We start from the raw sequence: 25,479 nt of genomic DNA, 5'->3' as shown, positions 1-25,479 counted from the left end.
AAGATTATGCTATAAAAAGATAGTGGCTTTTATCCTGGCTTTTTCTCTTTTTCTCTCTTGGAAAGCTCTGAGGGAAGCTGGCAGCCATATTGTGAGGCAGCCCTGTGCAGGTGTCTACATGGCAAGGGAACAAGGCTACCAAACCACATGAGTGATCTTGGAAGCAGGTCGCTGCCAGCCAAACCTTCAGATGAGACCACTGCCCTGGCCAATGGCTGACAAGTATCCCAATTTTCCCAGGACTGAGGAGTTTCCTAGAACGTGGAACTTGTGCTGCTAAATCCAGGATAGACCCAGGCAAACCCTAATGACAGGTGAGTTGCATACTCCTGAGAGTCCTTGAGCCAGAGGCACCCAGCTTAACTGTGCCAAATTCCTGTTTGTTCTTAAGCTGCTGTTTGTGATAATGTCATATGTAGCAACGGATAACTAACCTAGCACGTCACAAATGAGCACATTAAAACGGGTGATACACTTATAATAAGGCATTCAATGTCACTGCTCATCAGAGAAATGCAAAGTAAACTTAGAACAAGTTATTAGTCCATACTCACAAAAATGGCTAAAATTTGAAAAGACAGAAAATACCCAATGTTGGGGAGGATGTGGAGCAACTGGAACTCTCATACACTACTAGTGGGACTGTAAAACAGCACAACCACTTTGGAAACTGTTGGCTAGTAACTACCAAAGCTAAATATTACACACACCCTATGTCCCCGCAATTCTACCCTAACATATATACCAACAGCAGGCATCTACTGGCTCACCAGGACGTGGACAAGAACGTTGATCTCTGGACAAGACCTTGGACGTTATTCACACCCACTCTCTGCAGACAACATTGAACACTCCACAAACAATACGCAGGAAAAGAGGGGAGAGGGGAGGAGAAGGCAAGAAGGGAGACAGCTCTCTACCAGCAACAGGGGCCTCTGCCAGGTGTGCTATCATTCTGTGACAGCTAGGAGCTTAGGTCTTCGACTGGCTGCTCAGAGAGGGATAAGAAATTGCTCTCCCAGGCCCTTGGCCCTGGTTGGGAACTGATTTTCAAAGTGTCTTCCACCCAGGACATTTATTTTCTTTTTCTTTTTTTTTTTTTTTTTGAGACGGAGTCTCGCTCTGTCGCCCAGGCTGGAGTGCAGTGGCCGGATCTCAGCTCACTGCAAGCTCTGCCTCCTGGGTTTACGGCATTCTCCTGCCTCAGCCTCCCGAGTAGCTGGGACTACAGGCACCCGTCACCTCGCCCGGCTAGTTTTTTTGTATTTTTTAGTAGAGATGGGGTTTCACCATGTTAGCCAGGATGGTCTTGATCTCCTGACCTCGTGATCCACCCATCTTGGCTTCCCAAAGTGCTGGGATTACAGGCGTGAGCCACCGTGCCTGGCTTTTTTTTTTTTTTTTTTTTTTTGAGATGGAGTCTCACTCTGTCACCCAGACTGGAGTGCAGTGGCACAATCTTGGCTCACTACAACCTCCACCTCCTGGGTTCAAGCGATTCTCCTGCCTCAGCCTCCCAAGTAGCTGAGATTACAGGTGTGCACCACCACGCCCGGCTGATTTTTGTATTTTTAGTAGAGATGGGGTTTCACCATGTTAGTCAGGCTGGTCTTGAACTCCTGACCTGGTCATCCACCTGCTTCAGCCTCCCAAAGTGCTGGGATTACAGGCGTGAGTCACCGTGCCTGGCCCACCCAGAAAAATTCTGTTCAAGCAAACTCACAGGCTGATCTGGGTCTATAAAAATGATCCAGGCCAGGCGCGGTGGCTCACACCTGTAATCCCAGCATTTTGGGAGGCCGAGGCGGGCGGATCACGAGGTCAGGAGATCGAGACCATGGTGAAACCCCATCTCCATTAAAAATACAAAAAAATTAGCCGGGCATGGTGGCGGGTGCCTGTAGTCCCAGCTACTCGGGAGGCTGAGGCAGGAGAATGGCGTGAACCAGGGAGGCGGAGCTTGCAGTGAGCCGAGATCACGCCACTGCACTCCAGCCTGGGCGACAGAGCGAGACTCTGTCTCAAAAAAAAAAAAAAAAGATGATCCAAACATTGGAGCTCTGACCAATTTGAAGGCCCCCCTTCCAGCCTCCTCCTCCCAGCTATGTCCTCACTGGGTTGCCCCAACACCCCCAGAGACCCAGGTAATTACCTGCCAAACCTAGGTGTCCTGCTGCTGGCTTTTCACCCCTGACCCATCCCAGACCCACCCCAGGCCCCAAGTCCGTACTCACCCAGCTCCGGCCCGGGACTATACCAGCCCGTCGTAGAGGGACAGTGCCTGCACTATGGACGGGTCTGCCTTGGACCCCTCCTGGAACTCCTGCAGGGTCAGCTTCCCATCAGCATTCTGTGAGCAGAGAGAGGTGGCTGAGGGTGCAGAGCCTCCCAGGAGAGGGCTCTGGACAAGCCCAGACCAGGGCCGGTCCCAAGAGCCCTTCCAAGGTTAGATCAGGAGGGAGGCAACGTGGCTCAGGGCCTACAAGCAGCCAACACCAGACAGACCTCGGCACTCAGGGCAGGGTAGCCTTGGGCCGTGGCCCACCTCTCTGGGCATGTTTCTTCACCTGGGGATGGTGGGTAATTACCTGGCTTCCTCCAGGCACTGGGGTGACAGCTCTGTGCTTGACCAACTGGAAGTACCCCGTAACTCCACACACGTCATGGTTAATGCTATTAACCTCCATCAGTGTGAGTAATCGACAAGGCTGAGAGCCTCATGCAGTTCTCTGGGGTCTCTCTTGGGAGGGCATTTAAACTGCCCCTGGAACAGCCCACATTGGACCCTGGGAGACCCGGCAGGGGCTGGACATGGCTCAGAAGGAGGAATTTTAGTGGGTCTCTTGGGGAGGGGACGGTTTGGGCCAGAATCCCTTCCCCGGACCATCTCTCAAGGAAGCCCTTGAGACCACAAGAAAAAGGCCACGGAGACCTCCTACTCGACCCCGGGTTTCCAGAGAGGGCAAGCGCCGACCACAGTGCGGACGAGCACAGCCCAGCCATGCTTGGGGATCGCTGGCTGCGTACACGACACACACCAAGCACAGCGCAATCCTCAGTGCATGGAACCCTGACGGCCAAGCCAAGAGGAGGGTGCTGCTCTCATCCCCATTTACCAGGGAGGAAGCTGAGGCTCCGTCACCTACCCAGGCCCCAGGGCTGGGAAATGGGGAAGTCAGATTCACACGCCAGTCAGTGTGACCACAGGGTCTGTGCTGTTTCCCAAAATGAGGGAGGTGCAGACAGGGGGACGGTAATGAGTGCGTGGCCTTGGCCTTAACCACGTGGAAGCACACCGCAAGAAACTTACTATTCTGTGCTCCACACACTGCTGATAAATCTTTTTTTTTTTTTTTTTTTTTTTTTTGAGACGGAGCCTGTCACCCAGGCTGGAGTGCAGTGGCTCGATCTCGGCTCACTGCAGCCTTGGCTTCCCAGGCTCCAGCCATCCTCCCACTTCAGCCTCCCGAGTAGCTGGGACCACAGGTGCACACCACCATACCCAGCTAATTTTTGTATTTTTTGTAGAGACGGGATTTCATCACGTTGTCCAGGCTGGTCTCAAACTCATGAGCTCAAGTGATCCACTTGCCTTGGCCTCCCAAAGTGCTGGGATGACAGGCGTGAGCCACCACGCCCGGTCGTTTTATATTATTTTGCTGAAGGCACGTAACACCTGGATTTCCCTAATGTCATTATTTCAAATTTACATTTAAGTTATTTTAGTTTTAAAAAAGTTTGATTTAAAGACAGATTCCTTACTTTTTTGGAGTCCCTTTTTTTAGGTTTTTATTTTAGGCTCAAGGATCCATGTGCAGGTTTGTTATATAGGTTAATCCTGTGTTGTGGGGGGTTTGCCATACGGACTATTTCGTTACCCATGTGATAAGCACAGTACCTGATAATAGGAGGGTTTCCAGCCTCACCCTCCTCTCACCCTTCACCCTCAAGTAGGCCCCAGTGTCTATCGTTCCTTTTTTTTGTTTTTTTTTTATTTTTTTGAGACAGAATCTCGCTCTTGTTGCCCAGGCTGGAGTGCAGTGGCACGATCTCTGCTCACTGCAACCTCCGCCTCCCAGGTTCAAGCTATTCTCCTGCCTCAGCCTCCCGAGTAGCTGGGATTACAGGCATGTGCCATCACACCCGGCTAACTTTTGTGGTTTGTTGGTTTGAGACTGCGTCTCGCTCTGTTGCCCAGGCCGGCACGCAATGGCGCGACCTCCGCTCACTGCAATCTCCGCCTCCTGGATTTTTTTTTTTTTAAGTAGAGACAGGGATTCACCATGTTGGCCAAGCTGGTCTTAAACTCCTGACCTCAGGTGATTCACCCGCCTCGGCCTCCCCAAAGTGCTGGGATTACAGGTGTGAGCCACCACACCTGGCCTTTGGTTCCCTTTAAAGATGGGTTTCTTAACCTTGAGCCTGTGAATAGAAGTCAGCAGGTCTGTGAACTTGGGGGGAAAAAAAATCAGTCTTTCTTTTCACTAACCTCTAACTGAAATGTAGGTTTTCCTTTGATGGAAACCTAGGTGACGGTCCCCAACAGGACCTGCAGTGCCTGTGATCTGTCGACAGTAGGGGTCACAGGTCTTTTCATAACACACCCCAGTTGCTGCAGATATGACAGCTCGCAATTTCGGAGGTTGTTGGACTCACCACCACATCTTAGTGAATGCATTAAGAAAGCAGCTCACAGAATGCTATGTCACAGATTCTTTTTTAAAAATACTCTGACAGCTGTTTTCTAAAATAATCAGCTTCCTTTTTGATCTTATGGATTTTATTTTATGCACTTAAAGCCATTATTCTGAGAAGTCTGTAGGCTTCTCCAGAATGCCAAAGGGGTCCACGGCAAACAAACGAAAAAAAGGCTAAGGACTTTGGTTGATTAAAGAAAACATGCTGAGCAAACTGACTTAAGACTCTGGACACTGGATAGGGCTAGCTGCTGAGCCTGGATATGACACATACCACCTGCCGTGAGCCATGGAAGGGGCTGGCAGCAAAGCCAGGCCCAGGCTGCAGGGACTCCAATTCCTGCCATCGACACCTTGCCTCCCTGGTCCAGGACCAGCCCCGCCCCCACCTCACCTTGTCCATCATGGCAAAGATCCGGTCCACCCTCTTCTCAGGAGTGTTCTCCTCCTCTGGGAGCTCCACAGTATTCCCCTGCAGGGATGGACAAGGCGGGGCTGGGCCCTGGCACTCTGGGCTTTGGGCTCTTGGCCACACATTTGACCCCAGACCTGGCAGTTTCCAGATGAGGGCCGCCCCCCTCTTCTTTACCCTCCCCATCCCTGCCATTCTGCCCTGGAACGTCCCACACCCCAGCCCCACTATCTGCCGGCTCCTGCCTGCCTGCCCAGGCAGAGACATACAGAACGGCTCAGCCAGTGACCCCTGCTTCCACCTGGGCAGAAGCATGGCTGCACAGCTGCTCGCTCTCTCTCTCTCTCACTGGCTTTGCCCCTCTTGCCACCCCTAACCACACGGGACCCAGCCTCTCACCACCATCTGGTAAATGGCGTCCACAATGTCCAGCATCTCGTTCCTGGTGATGTAGCCATCGTTGTCCAAGTCGTAGAGCTTGAAGGCCCCTGTAAGCAAGCGGCAGTACTGAGTGATCCTGGGCTGGGGCAGTGGGGAGGGGCCTTCAACTCGCCCCTCCTCTCTGCACGCCAACATGAAGTCAGTGACTGAATGGCCCATTCCTAATGATGTAACTAATATTTACATCAGGATAGACGGGGACAGACACACACACACACACACACACACACACCATTGCAACTAGGCTGGGCACGGTGGCTCACACCTGTAATCCCAGCACTTTGGGAGGCTGAGGTGGGTGGACTGCTTGAGCCCAGGAGTTCGAGACCAGCCTGGACAACATGGCAAAACCCCGTCTCTACAAAAATACAAAAATTAGCCAGGCATGGTGGTGCATGCCTGTAGTTCCAGCTACTTGGGAGGCTGAGGTGGGAGGATGGCTTGAACCCAGGAGGCGAAAGTTGCAATAACCTGAGATCAAGCCACGGCACTCCAGCCTGGATGACAAAGCAATTCTCTCTCTCTCTTTTTCTATCTATAGTATATATAATATATATTATATATTTTATATATATTTTATATATATATATATATATATATATATATATATATATGTTTAAAAACAACAGGGCCAGGCACAGTGACTCACCCCTGTAATCCCAGCACTTTGGGAGGCCGAGGCAGGAGGATCACCTGAGGTCAGGAGTTCGAGAACAGCCTGGCCAACATGGTGAAACCCTGACTCTACTAAAAATACAAAAATTAGCCGGATGTGGTGGCAGGTGCCTGTAGTTCCAGATACTTGGGAGGCTGAGGTGGGAGGATGGCTTGAGTCCAGGAGGCGCAGGCTGCAATAAGCCGAGATCAAACTACTGCATTCCAGCCTGGGTGACAGAGCAAGACTTTCTCTCTCTCTCTCTCTCTCTCTCTCTCTCTCTCTCTCTCTCTCTCGCACGCTCTCTCTCTCTCTGTGTATATATATAAAATTATATATATATAATATATATATATTAAATATATAAATATAAAAATATATATATATAAATTTAAAATAACAGGACCAGGCACGGGGGCTCACACCTGTAATCCCAGCACTTTGGGAGGCCGAGGCGGGTGGATCATCTGAGGTCAGGAGTTCAAGACCAGCCTGGCCAACATGGCGAAACCCCATCTCTACTAAAAATACAAAAATTAGATAGGTGTGATAGTGCGTGCCTCTAATCCCAGCTACTTGGGAGGCTGAAGCAGGAGAATTGCTTGAACCCGGGAGGCGGAGATTGCAGTGAGCTGAGATCATGTCATTGCATTCCAGCCTGGGTGACAGAGTGAGACTCTGTCCATAAATAAATAAATAAAATAAAATAAAGGGATGGGGCATTGGGCTTCCAGGGCTGAGGCCTCAGTGGCTGGAGCTGAGTGCGTGGGAGAGTCGGGGGCCTGGGATGTGGCCCAGAGGAGCTCCCCTCTCCTTTCCCCGACTCCAGTCCCCGCCTCCTCCCCACAGTCCACTCTGATCCCACAATTATGGTGTGGCCCGCTACAGTCAACATTAGAAAATAAAATAGTGCATCGGGAGGAGGAGCTTTTGCTTTTATTTCTTTAAAAAAAAAAAAAGAAAGAAAGAAAGAAAAAGAAACTGCAGGGTCTTCTCCCTGCCGATGGAATGAAGTGTGAAAGTCTTACCCAGCAGGGAGCTCTGGCCAGCTGGTTTCCATCTTCCCTCCCCTCCATGCACCCTGCGTTCCTGCTAATGCCGCCAGGGGCATGCACAACTTCCCCTCCCATCTCCCTCTCAGCCTCCCTCCACCGGGCCTCGCACACGCGGGCCCCCTGACTGGAGCCTTACACCCCCTCCCCAGCTCCTCTCATCCCCAGCTCCACGCCTGCCAGGCAGGTCCTCTCCTGCTCATGACTCCCTCTCTCCTCCTCACCTGCAGTTGCCTGAGTTTTTTTGTTTTTTTTTTTTTTAAATCCTGCTGCCACTGTAGACTGATCGCCCTGAGAGCAGGGACCCGTCTATATTGTCTATCTTATCCCCTAGTGGATCCCTGGTACCAACACGTGGCTATGTTCAGACGTTATTTGGTGAATGAACGAGTGAGTAAGTGAATGAGTGTAAGCAAGAATCCAAGCAATGGCTACGAAAGAGGTGGGTCCGGCACTGAACCCGGGTCTTGGGTCCTCACTGCCCCTCCTGCTGCCCAGGTCTGCACCTGCCCGAGTGCAGCCAAGGCTCCTGCCAGCCTCTGCCCCCAGCCCGCCCTGCCCACCTGCCTCAGCGAGCCTCCTTCTGCTGCCGGTCACCTCCAGGAAACCCTCCCACTGGAAGCACAGATGTCTATGCTGCTCTCTGAACCCTAGACAGTCGGCCTGGCCTATTACGTGGCTATGTGAGGGCCACCTGCCCACGGCCCAGGCCTGCCCTCTGCAGACGCAACTGGGACGCCATCTGTGGTCACTACGGTGGGTGTCTGGCACCCCTGCCTGGTGAGGGCCGAGGGCTGCCTCCCTCTGACCTGGGCCCTCCAGCTGCTGCCCCACAGGGCCAAGGGGGCAGGACTTACATCGCAGCTTCTCATCCAGGGTTCCCCGCGAGGTCACCGACAGCGCCTGGATGAACTCGGAGAACTCGATTCGCCCGTCCTGACCAGAGAGAGAGGGGATGGCCTCGGTCAGTGCCAGCCAGGCCACTGGGTCAGGCTGTATCTCGGGGACGGGCGAGGGGCAGTCGCAGGCTCCAGACATCGTGGCCAACGGACAGTCAGGTGGAGAGCACAGGCTTGAAGGAATGGGGGGCGAGAGGCGAGGAGAGGGTAGGGAGCAGAGGCTGGGGGACTGTGTCGGGGGTTAGAAGTGGGAGAGGCCAGGCAGGAGGCACAGGAAGAAGGGCTGAGGCTGAACGGAGAGGCTAACTCCACTCCTGATGGGAGAAGGTGCCCGAAGCACCAACGCCTGCGCTCCTCTCAGCAACAGCCTGGAAGCCCCTCGGCCTAGAGCTGTGGGCTCACGGGCTTTTGCAGAGGGCAGGCCGCTGCAGGCTGTTTAATTCCACCTCTTATTTGCAAATGAAGAAACTGAGGCCCAAGAAGGGAAGAGCCCTTCCCAGGGTCAGGAATGTGACTCCCAGCCTGGGGGTACCTGGGAGAAGCTGGGGGTGGGATAAAATAGAAACCTCCGTGGTGCCAGCAGCAGGGGGTACAGAGACAAGTGACAGTAAATCCACCCTCAAATGCTACTGCAGGACAAATCAGGGTCAACGCAGACAACCCAACAGCTGTGGGTGCAGCCGCTGCCCGGAGATGACACAAGCTACCACATGGTAAGTCTTGAAAACATGATGCTGGGTGGAAAAAGCCAGGAACAAAAGATCCTATAGCTTACGATTCTCAGAGCCTCAGTTTCCGGACCTACAAAATGGGTATTAAAATACCCAGCTCCCAGGTGCTTGTAAGATCTCATTAAAAATAATCCATGTATGGCCGGACACAGTGGCTCACACCTATAATCCCAGCACTTTGGGAGGCCAAGGCGGGTGGATCATCTGAGGTCAGGAGTTCGAGACCAGCCTGGGCAATACGGTGAAACCCCATCTCTACTAAAAATAAAAAAAATTAGCCAGGTGTGGTGACGGGCGCCTGTAATCCCAGCTACTCAGGAGGCTGAGGCAGAGGAATCGCTTGAACCCGGGAGGTGGAGGTTGCAGTGAATCGAGATTACAACATTGCACTCCGGTCTGGGTGACACAGTGACACTCTGTCTTAAAAAAAAAAAAAAAAAAAATCCATGCAAACAGCTTACACATAGTAAATGTTCAGGAAATATTTCTTATTATTATTAATCCTGTTATCATGGGAGTTACTTGCATTTTATGCTTGTAAGAGAAATGTCAGGGTGTACATGTGTATACATGCATGTGTGTGCACTGTATACATATGCATGTGTGTATATGTCTCTCTGTGTGTACACGTGTGTGCACCTGCAAGTCCATGCATTGTGTGCATATGTGTGTGTGTGCACTGTATGAATACACAGGTGTGTTCGCATGTGTGGCTGCATCTCCATGTATGTGTGCTCACATGTGTGCATGGTATTCATCTGCATGTGCATATACACATCTGTGTGAGAGCTTGGATGTGCATGTCAGTACATGTGTGGGTGTACATATGTGTGAACACGTGTGCATGCATTTGGATGCATCTGTGTTTATTGTGTGTGTGCCTGCATGTGTACATGTGCATGTATTTATGTGCGGCTGTGTATCTGTGCATGTCAGCATGAACTTGTGTGTGTGTTCCTTCTCTAGAAGGGAACATCGGCAGGAGAGAGTGGGCGTGGAGGCGCTGCGGGTACCCACAGGAGCTGAGCCAGCTGCCGCAGGAGGGAAAAGGCTCCGGGTTGACGCAGGCCCCATCAATCCCCAGCTCACCTTGTTTTCATCAAAGACGTTGAAAACAAACGTGGCAAACTTGGTGGGGTCTCCGAATGGAAAGAATTGCTTGTAGATCTTCTGGAAGCCCGCCGCATCCAGCTGCCCACTGGGGCAGTCCTTGATGAAGCCTTTGTACCTGGAGGCAGCAGACCAGGCCAGAGAGGGTAAAGGAGATGCCAACATCACTCACCCACCAACATCGCCCAGGAAAGGAAAGCTGTGGCTCCTTGTCCAAAGAGATGGTGCCACCTGGGGCCGTGGGCACAGACCTGGACTTGATAGGCACAGGCGCAGTCTCACCTCTGCCTCTCACTAGCGGAGTGACCTTGGATACAGACTTCACCTCTCCTAGCCTCGTCTGCATAAGGGGGTTACGAACTGACAAAGGAATTAACCCAGATACTGCACACAGAGTGAGCACTTGGCCACCCAACCCTGCGCTCCACCCGAGGGGGCTAAAACGAGAGTCACATGAACGGCCTCCCTGAAGCCGCAGGCCTGCACGAGACCCTCCCACCTCCCCAGCTTCTCCGCTGAGCCCCTCCTGGCATCAGGCTGGGTGGGCCGCTGCTGGTGCTGGTGGGTAGACCACCATATGGAGCCGGCAGGTGGCTCCTCCCACATGCCCACACCCCACCCCTCAGCCTCTGTTCCCAGGGAACTTAGTAAACAGCATGGGGGACCCTGGCTGTTCCAACTGGACTTGTCCACCCTACAGCCCTGGTGCCCAGCACAAAACCCTCCAGATTCCTAGGCGGCTGATGCTGGAAAGGCTTTGCACTCCCAATCCCAGGCCAAATCTCTGCCATTCACTCACTGTACAGCCTCGAGCAAATGCCCTCGCCCGTCTGAGCCTCAGTTTCCTCATCCATAAAAAGGGGTGGTTCTCACACCCCTCTTGTTGGTATCAGGGACATGGTGCATGTAACCACAGGCTCAGCACAAAAACGAGGCAAGAGTGTGATCTTTAGAACTGTGAACTTAAATATGTGTTGTTCTAAACCAATTCACAAGCTGGGTCCTGTAGGCAGTTTAACCGCCCCTCCCACCCCACCTCCAGGGAAACACGCACTCCTCCGAGGACAAGTGCTTCCACAACAGCAAGCCAGAGAGAGGTCAGCTGTCAGCAGCACCAGCTATTACCTTTGCAGGGCCTGACCCGACTGGGAACTCTGCACACGTTATTCTCCTAGAATGGCCCTAACAGCCCTATGAGAAGGTACTATGAGGAAGCTTTTTTTTTTTTTTTTTGAGATAGAGTCTCACTCTGTCGCCAAGGCTGGAGTGCAGTGGCAGGATCTCGGCTCACTGGAACCTCCACCTCCTGGGCTCAACGATTCTTTGGCCTCAGCCTCCCGAGCAGCGGGGATTACAGGCATGCACCACGACACCCAGCTAATTTTTGTAGTTTTAGTAGAGACAGGGTTTTGCCATGGTGGCCAGGCTGGTCTCAAACCCCTGACCTCAGGAGATCTGCCCACCTCAGCCTCCCAAAGTGCTGGAATTACAGGTGTGAGCCACAGTGCCCGGCCGAGGAAGCCCATTTTACAGCTGAAGAAACAGGCTCAGAGAGAGGAAGACATTTGCAAGTCCTCGAGCCCAGACGACAGCTGAGGTGGGATCGAAGGTGAATGCCAAAGGGACCGATGCTCAGAGAAGCCAGATCACCGAGACTTTCACACAGTCCCACTGTCCCCCATTTTAATGTGACTCACACAAAGCCTCCACCCTTCCTTCAGACATTGGAGAGGGTTCTGGGAGAACCGTGCATGGTGTGTGCGGCGCTGTGATTAGGGCCCATACAGAGAGGATGCACATGGAAAAGCCACCGTCCACCATCCCCAGTGAAGAGGAATCTAAGGGACTGGAATGGACCCTGGGCACACGAGGACCTGAAGGGACATGTGGGGCACCCAGGGGTGGCACCCTGAAAATTCTGCGGCCTGAATGGTGAAGCTCAGGTACCCAACCTCCTGCCAGTACTGTGGCTGCTGCTGCCGGAGTGAAGGCGGTTGAGGGGAGGAGGAGGATGGGGGAGGGCAGAGAAGATGGAGCAGGATGTGGGAGGAAGGGCAGTTGTTCTTGAGTCAGACCACAGCAGGCTCATGAGCATCCCAACAGCGCCCACAGCCAGCAGGAGGCCGTGGATAGGCCAGCCCTCTGCACCTTTCCCTGTCCCCACCACAGAACACCTTGAAGGGCACTAGAGGCCCAGGGTGGTAGGTCCTGGCTCGGGAACCACAGGCCTTTGTAAGAGCCCATGACAGCAGCCCAAACCCCGGCACTGTGCTGACAGGGTGGTTCCCTTGGCAGGTTGGCCCAACCATCCCATTTCACAGATACGGGCACTGAGGCACAAAGAGATCAGGTCCACAGCAACGCGTGAGACTCGGAGCCCACCCCGCCTGTCCTGTCCTCTGCCCTGCCGGCCGGTGTGCGGCCCCAGCATCCATCCCTCCCATGCATGTGATGTCCGCAGGCCCGCCCCAAATGCCTGCAGCCTGGCAGGACTCTCGGGGTCTACCGGCCTCTGCTCAGCCCTAAGGTCTGTTCTGAGCCCCTGCTTGGATCGGCCAAGCAAGAAGGAAGCAAAGCACATGGATCTCAAGTCCCTTCCCACAGCAGGAGGAAGGGACACAGCCACCCCGCTCCTGGCCCTTAAAGTTGCCTTCTCCCTGCTTCTTTTGAGTTTCTTCTGTTTCAGCCTGGCCCATGACCCCAGACCCCCAGGCCGAGATGGCCCCCTGGGCAGCGGAGGGAACATGCCTGGCACCAGGACTTAATGACCCATGTGGGGGCACACCCAGCTGTCAACAGACCTCTCTGGATGCCAGGTGGTTCCTTCCGCTTCATGCAAACCTTCTAACTTATCCACAATGACTCTGTGTTACTTGAGTGATTCTAAAAGGTTATTAGAAACAATAAAGACGAAACAAAAGGCACCCAAAAGCCTCCCTGCGGATGGCTCACAAGGGACTGCTCTAAGGAGACGGAGGCTGTGCACAGCGCCAGCACAGTGAGCAGCTGTGGAAGGCTGGCAGTGAACGTCTTTGCAGAGGGAAACCGGCTTCAGTGGGGAGCCTTTGGGGGCCTATCCGGTTACCCCTGCAGAGGTTATCACTGTGGGGCCCCAGCTCCCTTCTGTGCCATTAGCAGGGGCCCCAAGAAGCCCCCCACGAGGCAATGCCCATGAGAGGGTGCCCAGCCTGATGTTCCAGCTTCCTCCTTCCAAACACCCCATACTCCGCACCCGGACTTCAGACAGGCTCCTCTGTCTCCTTGACAGGAAGAGAAGTCCTTCTCTTCTCACTTGGCCTCGACCTGTCCCCTGGCCCCTGCCTGCCTGGCCCAGCTGTAGCAAGAATCCTAAGTCGGTGTAGCCAGAATCCCCACCCCCACAATACCTGATCAAGTTCCTCGTCCCCGCTTCATGTGTGAGTCCTCGTCCGGCCTCCAGCATCAGCCTGACCAGTCAGTTCAGCAGGAATCGGCTGCCCTGGAGGCCTCCTCTTAGTTTCCATCCGCTGACCCCTCACCTGTTCATTGGCTGTGAAGCCTCACTTTTCCTCGCATTTGGAGCTGAGTCCACTCTCTCCCAGGTTGTGATAGTCCTGACACCTATTGCGAGAGTCCCGAACGAAGCCTTCCTGGCCATTTTAAGAAGCGTCGGAATCTCGCTTTCTTTAACATGGGCCCATCCGCTGTCCCGCCAGGCCCCAGCTTAGATGCTGCTTCTTTCAGAAAGACGGCCCAGCCCCAGGTCTGAGGTCTCGGGACCTCTTCTGCACCCCTGCCCGCTCGTCCGTCCCAGCAGAGCGTGGACCACGCTCTACCATATGTGCCTCCAGGTCAGTCGCCCACCGGAACGTAGGCCCCCTGACACCGCCGTGCCCTGATGACCCGCATGAGGCCTGGCACGAAACATGGACCTGGGGCATGTTTGTCTGGTGAGGTGAATGAATAAACACACAAACTGCCAGGCAGGGGCGGAGGGAGCAAGAGCCCAGTTGGTGTCTGGCTCCTTCTTCCGGAGACCCATGGAACAGGGACATCCAGAGACCCTGGCAGAGACCTAAGAGCTCTGTGGGCACAGTTAGAAAACCACTGATGTGTGGCCAGGCGTGGTGGCTCATGCCTGTAATCCCACCACTTTGGGAGGCAGAGGTGGGCAGATCATTTGAGGTCAGGAATTTGAGACCAGCCTGGACAACATGGTGAAATCCCATCTCTAATAAATATACAACAATTAGCCAGGCCTGATGGCAGATGTCTGCTGTAATCCCAGCTACTCGGGAGGCTGAGGCAGGAGAATCACTTGAACCCGGGAGGCGGAGGTTGCAGTGAGCCGAGATCACGCCACTGTACTCCAGCCTGGGCGATAAAATGAGACTCCATCTCAAGAAAAGAAAAGAAAGTCAGTGATGTGCTCCCACTCTCTGTGTATGGAGATAGGCCCAGAGAGGGAGAGAGACAGGTTGAAAGTCACACAGCAAGTCACCAGCAGAAACAAGGCTCAGACCCAGGGCTCCTGCCTCCCAGGCTCCCTCCCTGCCTCACCCACCCCTCCGGCAAGCCAGGCTGCACCGCCCCCGTGTAAGCGCATGGGTAAAGCGACTGCTACCCAAACATTACGTAACCCCCTCTTCATCATCAGAAGGTGGAGGAGGGAGCCTGCCTCAACTGGAGCAGAGAGACGGGATGGGGGGGTCTGAACCTTCCCAGACACCCCAGACGCCCCCAGGCCTCTACCACCCTGCAAATCACAGCTCTGAGGCTGGGATTTCATGCCATGGTCCCAGCCTGACGTGCCACCCATCTGCCACCGGCTGGCTGAGTCAGGACCCCCTGAAGCAGCTGCACACCCCCTCTTGCAGTGAGCACCCGAGTGAGATGCTGGCTTATGATGAAGATCATGCCCAAGAATTCTGTCCCCCGGATGCCTGAGATATGTGACTCCATCCCCCACCCCTGGTCCAGGGTCAGATTCCCACAGGCCCGGGCCTCCTCCCTCCCCTCCTGCCAGTCCCTCCCTCTCTCTTTCAGACAGGCTGCCGCCAGGCCTGCTCTGGTGCTGGGACATGGGCCTGTGCCCCTGGCCTCGCCCTAAGCTGTCATGCTGGGGGAGGACCCTAAGCAAACTCCTTCCCCACAGCACCCCTCAGTTTCCTTGTGAGTAAAGTAAATGGCTCATACCAGATCAGGGTTCCCCACCCCAGCACTCCTGACATTCAGGGCCAGGTCATTGTCGTGGAGGCCTGTCGTGTGCATGGTAGACGTTTAGCAGCATCTCCAGCCTCTACCGGACAGATGGCAGTAGCACCCCCTGCCCAAGTTAGGACAATCCCAAGTGTCTCCAGACATTGCCAAATATCCCCTCGAGGGCAGAACCATTCAGGTTGAGAACCACTGGACCGGATGGTCTCTGGGGACGCCCACGAGCTCCGGGGATCCGCCATAAGCATCTGTGATTCTAACAGCTATTCAGGAGACCTGAGAGCCAGGCACCGGGCTGTGTGCTTTCCAGGCATGATTCTGTCCCATCGTCCCATCGTCTAGGAGGCGAGGCCAATCCCGCCCACTTTACCAATGGAGAAACTAAGGTTTCTAGAGGTGAAGGCCCCTCCTGGCTCAGGGCGTCCATGGGGATGCCTTCCGCGTGGTCTGCTCCTCCCCCTCCTCCTCGCCTGCCTGACTCCGCTCACCGCTTCCTTCTCAGCACCACAGCATCTCCCTGAGAGAAGCCCCCTCTGACGACCCCAGGCTGAGTCACACTCCAGGACACACTCCCAGCACCCCATCCCCTGGCTGGGCCTTGGTGGCACCTCGAGCAGCTGTGCCTCAGGAATGATTTGAGTGACTTGTGTAGTGACAGGCCAGTGCCTCGTATGGGCCGTTGAGGCAGGAACCCTATCTTCTAGTTCACCTCCAAACCTGCACCACCCACTTCTGTGCCTGGCAAACACAGTAGCCGCTCCGTTAATGTCAGAGTCACACAGCTAGCCAACGAGGTGGCCGGGACCAGAGCCCAGACTCCAGAATGGAAGCTGCCTCTGAGCTTGGTATCAGGAAGGGGAGAGAGCGGTCGGCTCTCCTGGCCCTGCCCACCTCTCTGACAGCTCAGTGGAGGCCGAAAGTCCTCCACAGGCCTGTTTTCTTCCATATCTTCTGCTTGATTCCAGACCCACAGTGGAAGGGACAGGAGTCCCAGCATCACTGCTGGCTCAGGCCAGGCTGGGGCAGGGGAGTAGAGATGGCACCAGGAGCAACCTGTTATCCTGAGTCTCCCTGCAGACTGGTGACTCAAGGTGCTCAGCACGGTCAGGGGTTCAGGGCAGGATCTCGGAGACCAGCCCCAGCATCTCCAGGCTCCAGAGGATGGATGGCTCTGAGGGTCCACCATGCAGGCCCCCAACTTCAGACAGGTGCTTCATGTGTGCAGGAGACAGGGGTGGCAGAGGGGTCCCTATGACTATCATTATGATTGGGAATCTCCGTGATTATTTTCACTGGTGGTATGGGGCATGCAGGAACTCTGTAATATAAAACAGGAGGTCGGGTGCGGTGGCTCACACCTGGAATCCCAGCACTTTGGGAGACCGAAGCGGGAGGATCACTTGAGCTCAGGAATTTGAGACCAGCCCGGGCAACAAAGCAAGACCCCCATCTCTCCACACACACACACACACACAAAATTAGTGGAGCCGGGCACAGTGGCTTGTATTTGTCCTCCTAGCTGCTTGGGAGGCTGAGGGAGGACGGTCCCTTGAGCCCAAAAGTCTGAGGTTGAGGTGAACTATGATTACACCACTACACTCCAGCCTGGGCAACAAAGCCAGACCCTGTCTTGAAAGAAAAAAAAAAAAAAGAAAGAAAGAAAGAAAAAAGTGTTTAATTTTTTTTTTTTTTTTTTTTTTTAAGTTTAAGAAACTGAAAAAGAAGGGCTCAAGCTTCAGTCCTGGCTTGATCCTGCCCCACTCCTGACCTGTGTGTGACCTGGGGCAGGTGACGATTCCCCTCAGAGCCTTGATTTCCTCATCTGTGAGGTGACAGCCAACCTCACACCTTTCTTTCAGGCCCCTGAGTAGGCCTGGACCAATAAGCTGAGACTGTTAACACCACAGGATGTCCTGAGCACTGGCCATGCCCCAAGCCCTGATCTATGATCTTCCGCAACACCAGAGCCAGCGGCCGAGGACAGCCCAACCCCTGTTACCTCGTCCCACCAGCTGTCCCAAGAGGAAGGTTCCACCATACCCTCCCGAGTCCCCCACTCTGGCCCCATGGGAAGTCCTTCCGCTTTCCAAGACTGAGTCTCACTCTGTCGCCTAGGCTGGAGTGCAGGGGTGCAATCTTGACTCACTGCAACTTCCACCTCCTGGGTTCAAGCAATTCTCCTGCCTCAGCCGCCCGAGTAGCTGGGACTACAGACACCCGCCACCACCACGCCCAGCTAAGTTTTGTATTTTCAGTAGAGACGGGGTTTCATCATGTTGGCCAGGCTGGTCTTGAATTCCTGACCTCATGATCTGGCCTCCTCGACCTCCCAAAGTGCTGGGATTACAGGCATGAGCCACCGCGCCCGGCCAGGAAGTCGTTTCTAATACCCAATCTCCTAGTACATGGGCAGAGAAGTACCAAGATACGTCATTGCCCCTCCCCACCCAGTAACTCAGTCCGAGATGCGTATGCAGAGGTCACACCTCACACAACCTTGTTCATGAACAAGGTCTTAACTCTTTGGGGTTCAGAGACCCCCTTTGGGGATTAGAGAAGAGCCATGGCGCCAGGCCTCAGAGGCAGGCCCAGGCTGTGAAGAACGGGGCCTGCGATCCCCAGCCACAGGAAGCCGAGGTTTCTGATACGGTTGACTGTGTTTGGGAACCAGCTCTTCAAGACAGGGTAGAGATGAGAAAAGAAAATCCTAGATTCAAGAACGGCGTTCTTACACTTCTTTAAAAGGGAAGGGGGAAGGGAAGAAAAGAAATCTGTCATTTCATAAAAATCCTGAAAGCTGACTGCCACGTGCAAAACAGTTCCCACTCCAGCACTGGGGTTCCTCCCACACCTCCCACCTTCTCTTCCCCACCACAGCGCCAGGCTGGGTGACTGCCCTCGTCCACCAGGAGACTCCAAGCACCTCGCCCCCCTCCGTCCCTGATGCCCCCCAGCAACCAGCACTGGCCTGGCATAAAGTAGGTGCTCAGTAAAGATGTCCTGAATGGATTAGTGAACAAATGAATGAATGATTGAATGCTCCCAGAACACACGGGTCCAACTCCAGTTTGGCTTCTAGTTCTCTGAGGGCCTGAGCAAGCCCCCCCCCCAACTGCCAGACCTCAGTCTCCCAAAAGCCCTGGTCCTCTAGGACTTCCCCTGAATTCGCCACTCTCAGCTCCTGCAGGTTCGTGTCCTCTGGGATCCTGCTGGGAGGCCAGCCCTGCATCTCCTGCCATGCTGATGATACTGCGGCAGCTGCTCTCTGCAGTGCAAAAGGTGGGACAGAGATTGCTAGACAGATAAATCATAAAGCATAACTCCAAGCTGCAATCAGCCAGGCGCAGCAGGGACGGGCGCAGCGGCAGGCTCGGCAAATTATTCTCCCATTATCTCTTCAAACAACTCCCTCCAGGGGCATGCCCCTCCCCGCACTCCCTCGAGACCTGGAGGAGGGTCCCAAACAGCCATGAGATGGTTCCTCTTCCTTTCCCTTCCCCCCAGTAGCCTCCGGTTTTACGGGTTTCCCAGAGCAAGAAAGCAAGAAGCCGGCAGGTCTAAGCCCCAGTATTCGGGACCACGGAGGCAGAGCGAGCTGGACCGAGACTCCACACACACACACAGAGCTGTGTGACCTGGGCAAGGGTCTCCACCCTTCAGAGCCTCAGTCTCTTCATCTGTAAAATGGGGCTGCTCCTCGGATTTCCACACGGCCCCGTTCCATCAGCACAGTGCCTGCCCGCAGGAAAGCCCCCAGTGTGTTGCTGAGAGTCTGTCTCCACGCCCACACTGCCTGGGGCAGCCCAGAATCAACAGCTTGCCCTGTTGATGTGAGTACACCATTCCTCTGGCTTCCACCCACTACTTTTGCTATCATATTGCTAGGATATTTGGTTATTATAAAAGTAATAAAAGCCATTGCAGAGCCAGGCACGGTGGCTCACGCCCGTAATCCCAGCACTTTGGGAGGCTGAGGCGGGCAGATTTCCTGATGTCAGAAGTTCGAGACCAGCCTGGCCAACATGGTGAAACCCTGTCTCTACTAAAAATACAAAAATTAGCCAGGCCTGGTGGTGGGCGCCTGTAATCCCAGCTACTCGGGAGGCTGAGGTAGGAGAACCGTTTGAACCCAGGAGGCGGAGGTTGCAGTGAGCCGAGATTGCACCACTGCACTCCAGCCTGAGCAACCAAGTGAGACTCTGTCTCAAAAAAAAAAAAAAAAAAGTTGCAGAAAATTTGGAAAATAGGACACATAATCCACCAGAGGACACCCGCCCCCCCACCTCACACACCCACGACCAGCCTCAGCCTGCGTCCATCCCATCTTTCTTCTCTGCCTACATTTTTTCCATCACGGACTGGTGCCCGATGATGGTGTGTACCCTGCTCTCTCCACTCAGGATAACGTCCTCATCACTTTCCAGGTGATTACAGAGCTCACAGTCACCTTTAGAGGCCTGGGACCTGCCATTTCTTAAGCAGCCCTCATTGTGGTTCCTGATGTCCCACCATGGTGAATTGGGCTCAAGTGAGCCAGAACTAAGATAAAGAACAAGGGATGGGGAAGCGGGGGATACCGGGCTGACTGCAGACCCGGAAGCTGGCTGTGGACACCAATGCTGGCTCTACCTCTCAAAGCCTCCAGCTTCCTCCCTCTGCCAAATACAGACAACGGCACCAGCAGCTCAGAGCTGGGAGGCACCGAGGAGCTGGCACCGTGGGACGCCCAGTGCAGAGCCTGGTGCAGGGTAAGCGTGCCCAGTTGGCCTGGCCCGGGCCTCCTATTGCTGTGCCCTGGCCTGTGCTCTCCTGGGGGACTTGTGAGCCGACTGGCACTGGACCCCGAGTTCTAGTCCAGGCTCTGCTTCTACTGACTTCGCAGCCCAGGACAAATCACAGAATCACTTAAGGCTCTGTATGGGGCCGGGCACGGTGGCTCAAGCCTGTAATCCCAGCACTTTGGGAGGCCGAGACGGGCGGATCACGAGGTCAGGAGATCGAGACCATCCTGGCTAACACGGTGAAACCCCGTGTCTACTAAAAATAACACACACAAAAAAAAACTAGCCGGGCGAGGTGGCGGCGCCTGTAGTCCCAGCTACTCGGGAGGCTGAGGCAGGAGAATGGCGTGAACCCAGGAGGCGGAGCTTGCAGTGAGCTGAGATCCGGCCACTGCAGTCCAGCCTGGGCGACAGAGCGAGACTCCGTCTCAAAAAAAAAAAAAAAAAAAAAAGGCCCTGTATGGCAGCTGCTATATGTCAGCACAAACCCAGATGACCCTAGATCGTACAGGAAAGACAGGGACCTCCTCTCTGAGCAGCTGACTAGGGGTGAAGGTATGACTATCAAGACAGAATGAGCCATGCTGAGACTGGAGGCCAGTCTCCTTAGCAAAAGAAACGGTAGGGACGGAGGCTCTGAGGCGGGATGAGCTTGGCACAGGTGAGGGACAGCAAGTGTGGTCAGTGCACGGCGACCCAGGGGAAAAGTTGAGGTCAGAGACCTCAGGGAGCCTTGTGGGCCACGCAACATGCTGGGGCTTTATTCCAAGTGCAGTGGGAAGTGACAAAGGGGCGGTCCCAGTTTCCAAAGCTCTAGCAGAGGCTGTACGGGGCCAAGAACAGCAGAGCCACCATAGGCAGGCAGCAGCCCCGCGAGGCCAAGGCCGTGGCACCACTGCAGACCAGGGGCTCAGACCCGTGTGGCCAGGGGCTGGGATCAGATTCAGGATCTGCTGTCTAGGGGAGGCAGGCTGGCCGGGCTAAGGAGTTGGACATGAGGCAAGGGAACAAGAGGGCTAGTAACGTGTGCAGAGAAAAAGGGAGCCACACACAAGTGATGAAGGAAGAGAGACAGGAGGCCATCGAAGCCGCTTCCCCGGCTGAAGCTGCCCCAGCGCTTCTCAGGTGGGAGAGGAAAACCATGTCCACTGTGGCCCACTGCTCCCTAAATGTCCCTCCCTCCTGCTGCCGCTCCCACCCCAGATGGCTGGGCCCTGCACTGCTTGTTGCCCTGAAAGCCTGGGCTCAGGAATCCCGAGTTTTCCCAAAAGAGAGGCAGGCATGGGTAGAGAGTCTCTGGCTGTCGGGTGTCCTGAGAGTTGTTCAGAACAAGAATGGGGCTGGGCGTGGTGGCTCACACCTGTAATCCCAGCACTTTGGGAGGCTGAGGCGGGTAGATCACCTGAGGTCAGGAGTTCAAGACCAGCCTGGCCAACATGGTGAAACCCCTATCTCTATTAAAAATACAAAAATTAGTTGGGCATGGTGGTGGGGACCTATAATCCCAACTACTCGGCAGGCTGAGGCAAGAGAATAACTTGAACCCAGGAGGCAGAGATTGCAGTGAGCCGAGATCATGCCACTGCACTCCAGCCTGGGCAACCGAATGAGACTCCATCTCAAAAAAAAAGAAAGAAAACAAGAACAAGAATGGTGCCAGCGGGAGGCCGTGCTGAAAAAGGGCCCTCTGAAAATGGGCCAGGGTGTTTAGGATGCAGGTGGTCACCTCATTTGCCTTCTGTGCAAAGGACAGAGGGGACAGTGGGCCCAGTGGATCTAGCCTGTGAGTAGGCAGGCTCATGCTTCGGTCCCGGGTTCACCAGTAAGGTTTAGGACAATCGAAGAATAGCAAATTGGTTTATTTTGTGCGGTAACAGCAGTTCCGCTGGCTCCCAGAGCACAGAGCAACATACTCTGTGATCCATTACTGATGTCTGCCATGGGCACAGGAGGGCAGAGTGTCACTGTCTAACCATCCCCGGTCTAGCATCGCCCCAAGGGGATGGGACCATTCTGGAATACAACAGTGAGGTGGGTGGTGGGCTGACTTAGGAGAGCCAGAGAAAAGCATTGGTTCAACCATTTCCTAGCCTTGAAGGTACTGCCAAAATGAACCATAGGATATTTACTCGAGACACACAGAAATTTTCTCTGCCAGAAGGCAGAGAAAATACCACCTATTTTCTTTTTTTTTTTTTTTTTTCTTTTTTAGGACAGGGTCTCACTCTCTCACCCAAGCTGGAGTATATTAGCACAATCAGAGCTCACTGCAGCCTTGATCTCTGGGGCCCAAGCGATCTTCCCACCTCAGCCAAGTAGCTGGGACCATAGGCATGCGCCACCATGTACAGCTTTTTTTTTTTTTTTTTTGTAGAGACAAGGCCACCTTATATGCCCAGGCTGGTCTCAAACTCCTGGGCTCAAATGATCCTCCTGCCTTGGCCTCCCAAAGTGTTGGGATTAAACGTGTGGGCCACCGTGCCCAGGCTTTCTGTTTGTTTGTTTGTTTTTTGAGACAGAGTCTCGCTCTCACCCAGGCTGGAGTGCAGTGGCGCGATCCCAGCTCACTGCAAGCTCCTCCTCTTGGGTTCACGCCGTTCTCCTGCCTCAGCCTCCTGACTAGCTGGGACCACAGGCGCTCGCCACCACGCCCGGCTAATTTTTTGTATTTTTAGTAGAGATGGGGTTTCACCGTATTAGCCAGGATGGTCTCGATCTCCTGACCTCGTGATCCGCCCGCCTCAGCCTCCCAAAGTGCTGGGATTACAGGCGTGAGCCACTGCGCCCAACTGTTTTGTTTTGTTTTTAAGAGACGAGGTCTCACTCTATTGCCTGCAGTGGGGCAATCATAGCTCACTGCAGCCTCGACCTCCTGGGCTCAAGCCATCCTCCTACCTCGGCCTCCTGCATAGCTGGGACTACAGGTGCATCCCTAAAGCAGGTTGCTTTTTTCTTTGTGAGCTCTTTAGGGGAAGTGCCCCCACAGTGAGGACTGGGCCTCACACAGCTGAGGGTCCCTGTTTTGCTGTGAGAGCCTCCACACTGCCCCCTCAGGCCAGCCTCCTTGGCTCCCTGCTGGTCCTCTAATTCGCCAGGCTCATGTCCCCCTCCCAGCCCTTGTCCTCGCTGTTTTCTATGCCTGGGTGGATATGACCCAGGTTCCACCACCGAGTCCTTATTGTCTAGGTTGCAGCTCAAATGTCAGAATCCCAGAGCAGCCTCACCTGACCTCTCCCTCCTAACGAGGCCCCTACCCCACCGTGCTCAAATCTTCAATTCCCTACAGGACATTTCTCAGCCCACAGTGACCCTGCTCTATACTCATGTGTATATCGGGGCCTGGGGTTTTATCCAGTTCGTGGTATGTCCCCAGGGTGTGGGACAGTGTGTGGCACAGGGAGCACACTCTATTGATGCTTGATGAGTAAACAAAAGTCACTCACCGCCCTGGACCTCAGTTTCCTCATCCGCCTAATGCGGAGAAAGTCCTCAATCTCAGGGCTCAGTGGGTTTCACTGATGATCTCAGGACCATGATTACTACCATTACTGACACCAGCAGAGAGAATGTTTCCTAGGCTCTGTTCCAAACGTCTTCTATGAATTAGCATATTTATTCTTCACACTACTCCTAGAAAGCTTTACTATGATCACCCTCCTTTTCCAGATGGGGAAACTGAGGTCCTAAGAAGTCTAGTCATTTGTCCAAGGTCACTCAGCCAGGAAGTGGGCAAGGCAGGAGTCAAGCCCACAGCCGGTTGCAGTGGCTCGCACCTGCGGTCTCAGCTACTCGGGAGGCTGAGTCAGGAGGATTGCTTGAGGCCAGAAACTCAAGATAAGCTTGGGCAATATAGTGAGGCCCCCAGCTCTACAAAATTTTTTTTTTTTAATAATTAGCCAGCCATGGTGGTAAGTGCCTGTAGTCCCAGTTAATCAGGAGGCTGAGTTAGGAGGATCTCTTGAGCCCAGGAGGTCAAGGCTGCAGTGAGCTTTGATAGCACCACCACACTCCAGCCTGGGCGACAGGGCAACACCCTGTCTCTGAAAGAATAATATTAATAATAATTTAAATATATGTAATCCCAGCACTTTGGGAGGCCGAGGAGGGCAGATCACTTGAGGTCAGGAGTTCAAGACCAGCCGGTCCAACAGGGTGAAACCCCATCTCCCCTTTAAAAATACAAAAATATTAGCCAGGCTGGGCACCTGTAATCCCGGATACTTGAGAGGATAAGGCAGGAGATTCGCTTGAATCCGGGAGGCAGAGGTTGCAGTGAGCTGAGATGACACCACTGCACTCCAGCCTGAGCAACAGGGCAATACTCTGTCTCAAAAAAATTAAAGAAAAAAAAATTTTTTTAATTAAAAAAAAAGGATTCGGCCGGCCGCGGTGGCTCAAGCCTGTAATCCCAGCACTTTGGGAGGCCGAGACGGGCGGATCACGAGGTCGGGAGATCGAGACCATCCTGGCTAACACGGTGAAACCCCGTCTCTACTAAAAAATACAAAAAACTAGCCGGGCGAGGTGGCGGGCGCCTGTAGTCCCAGCTACTCGGGAGGCTGAGGCAGGAGAATGGCATAAACCCAGGAGGCGGAGCTTGCAGTGAGCTGAGATCCGGCCACTGCACTCCAGCCTGGGCGGCAGAGCGAGACTCCGTCTCAAAAAAAAAAAAAAAAAAAGGATTCAAGTTCAGCCTGCCCGGTTCTGGAGCCCAAGATCTCAGCCACTCTGCCGCCTGCGGCTCCAGGAGAAGGCCCAGGTGTGGGCAGGGGAGGACGCCGGGGAATCTCAGGCAGGTCTCCGTGTCTTCATCTATGATACGCCGAGGGGCCACGATGGAGTCGTCTCCTCTGGGTCATTGTGAGAATGAAATGAACGAGGCTGTATCTGAGAGCCTGCCTGGCTCCCAGCGGTGCTTGGGAAGCATCCCCATCTCTCAAAGACAAATCTCGTCCTCTTCCCTGCCTGGAAGAGGCCCAAGCAGACAGCTCCTGGTGTCCCCTCCTCAGCCCCCAGGCCCCTGAGACCCCTGGGGAGGTGCCTTGGTTATGAGCTGCCACAACTGGGGCCAGGGCAATGGGAGGGGGGGCGGACAGCTGCTCACGTCTGTCCCTTATCGGCCAACCAGCAACTCTAACCACTGCCCTCCCCTGCCCTCGCCCTCCTTGGGAGATGCTGAGTTTTCTCATGGTCCCCAGAAGACTCCTTGTTACCCACTCACTCATCCCTCATCCAGATATTCACACTGGAGGCTGGGCACAGTGGCTCACGCCTGTAATGCCAGCATTTTGGGAGGCCAAGGCTTGAGCCCAGGAGTTTGAGACCAGCCTGGCCAACATGGTGAAACCCCGTCTCTACAAAACAGAGAAAAATTAGCCGGGTAGCAGGTGGGCACCTGTAGTTCCAGCTACTTGAGAGGCTGAGGCAGGAGAATCGCTGTAACTGAGCTGAGATGGCACCACTGCACTCCAGCCTGAGCAACAGAGCAGAGAGACTCTGTCTCAA

The 25,479-nt window shown here is 54.2% G+C and overlaps 1 protein-coding gene across 2 annotated transcripts in view; it reads right to left on the bottom strand.

Moving 5' to 3' along the window:
• The window catches only part of LOC105464031 (neuronal calcium sensor 1), a 64,837-nt gene that overhangs the window by 9,411 nt on the left and 29,947 nt on the right, over positions 1 to 25,479 (bottom strand). For both annotated transcript variants that reach the window (XM_011711648.2, XM_071078433.1), the window contains exons 3-7: positions 9,977 to 10,115; positions 8,115 to 8,193; positions 5,509 to 5,597; positions 5,092 to 5,169; positions 2,235 to 2,350 (exon numbers count right to left, since the gene is read on the bottom strand). In XM_011711648.2, the coding sequence (XP_011709950.1) occupies positions 2,252 to 2,350; positions 5,092 to 5,169; positions 5,509 to 5,597; positions 8,115 to 8,193; positions 9,977 to 10,115 (484 nt within the window). In that variant the 3' untranslated portion in view covers positions 2,235 to 2,251. The remainder of the gene's footprint in view (positions 1 to 2,234; positions 2,351 to 5,091; positions 5,170 to 5,508; positions 5,598 to 8,114; positions 8,194 to 9,976; positions 10,116 to 25,479) is intronic.

Source organism: Macaca nemestrina, chromosome 14, assembly GCF_043159975.1.
Source record: "Macaca nemestrina isolate mMacNem1 chromosome 14, mMacNem.hap1, whole genome shotgun sequence".
NCBI lineage: Eukaryota > Metazoa > Chordata > Mammalia > Primates > Cercopithecidae > Macaca > Macaca nemestrina.
The sequence above is the reverse complement of the archived record's forward strand: the minus strand, read 5'-3'. Positions and strand labels throughout refer to the sequence as shown.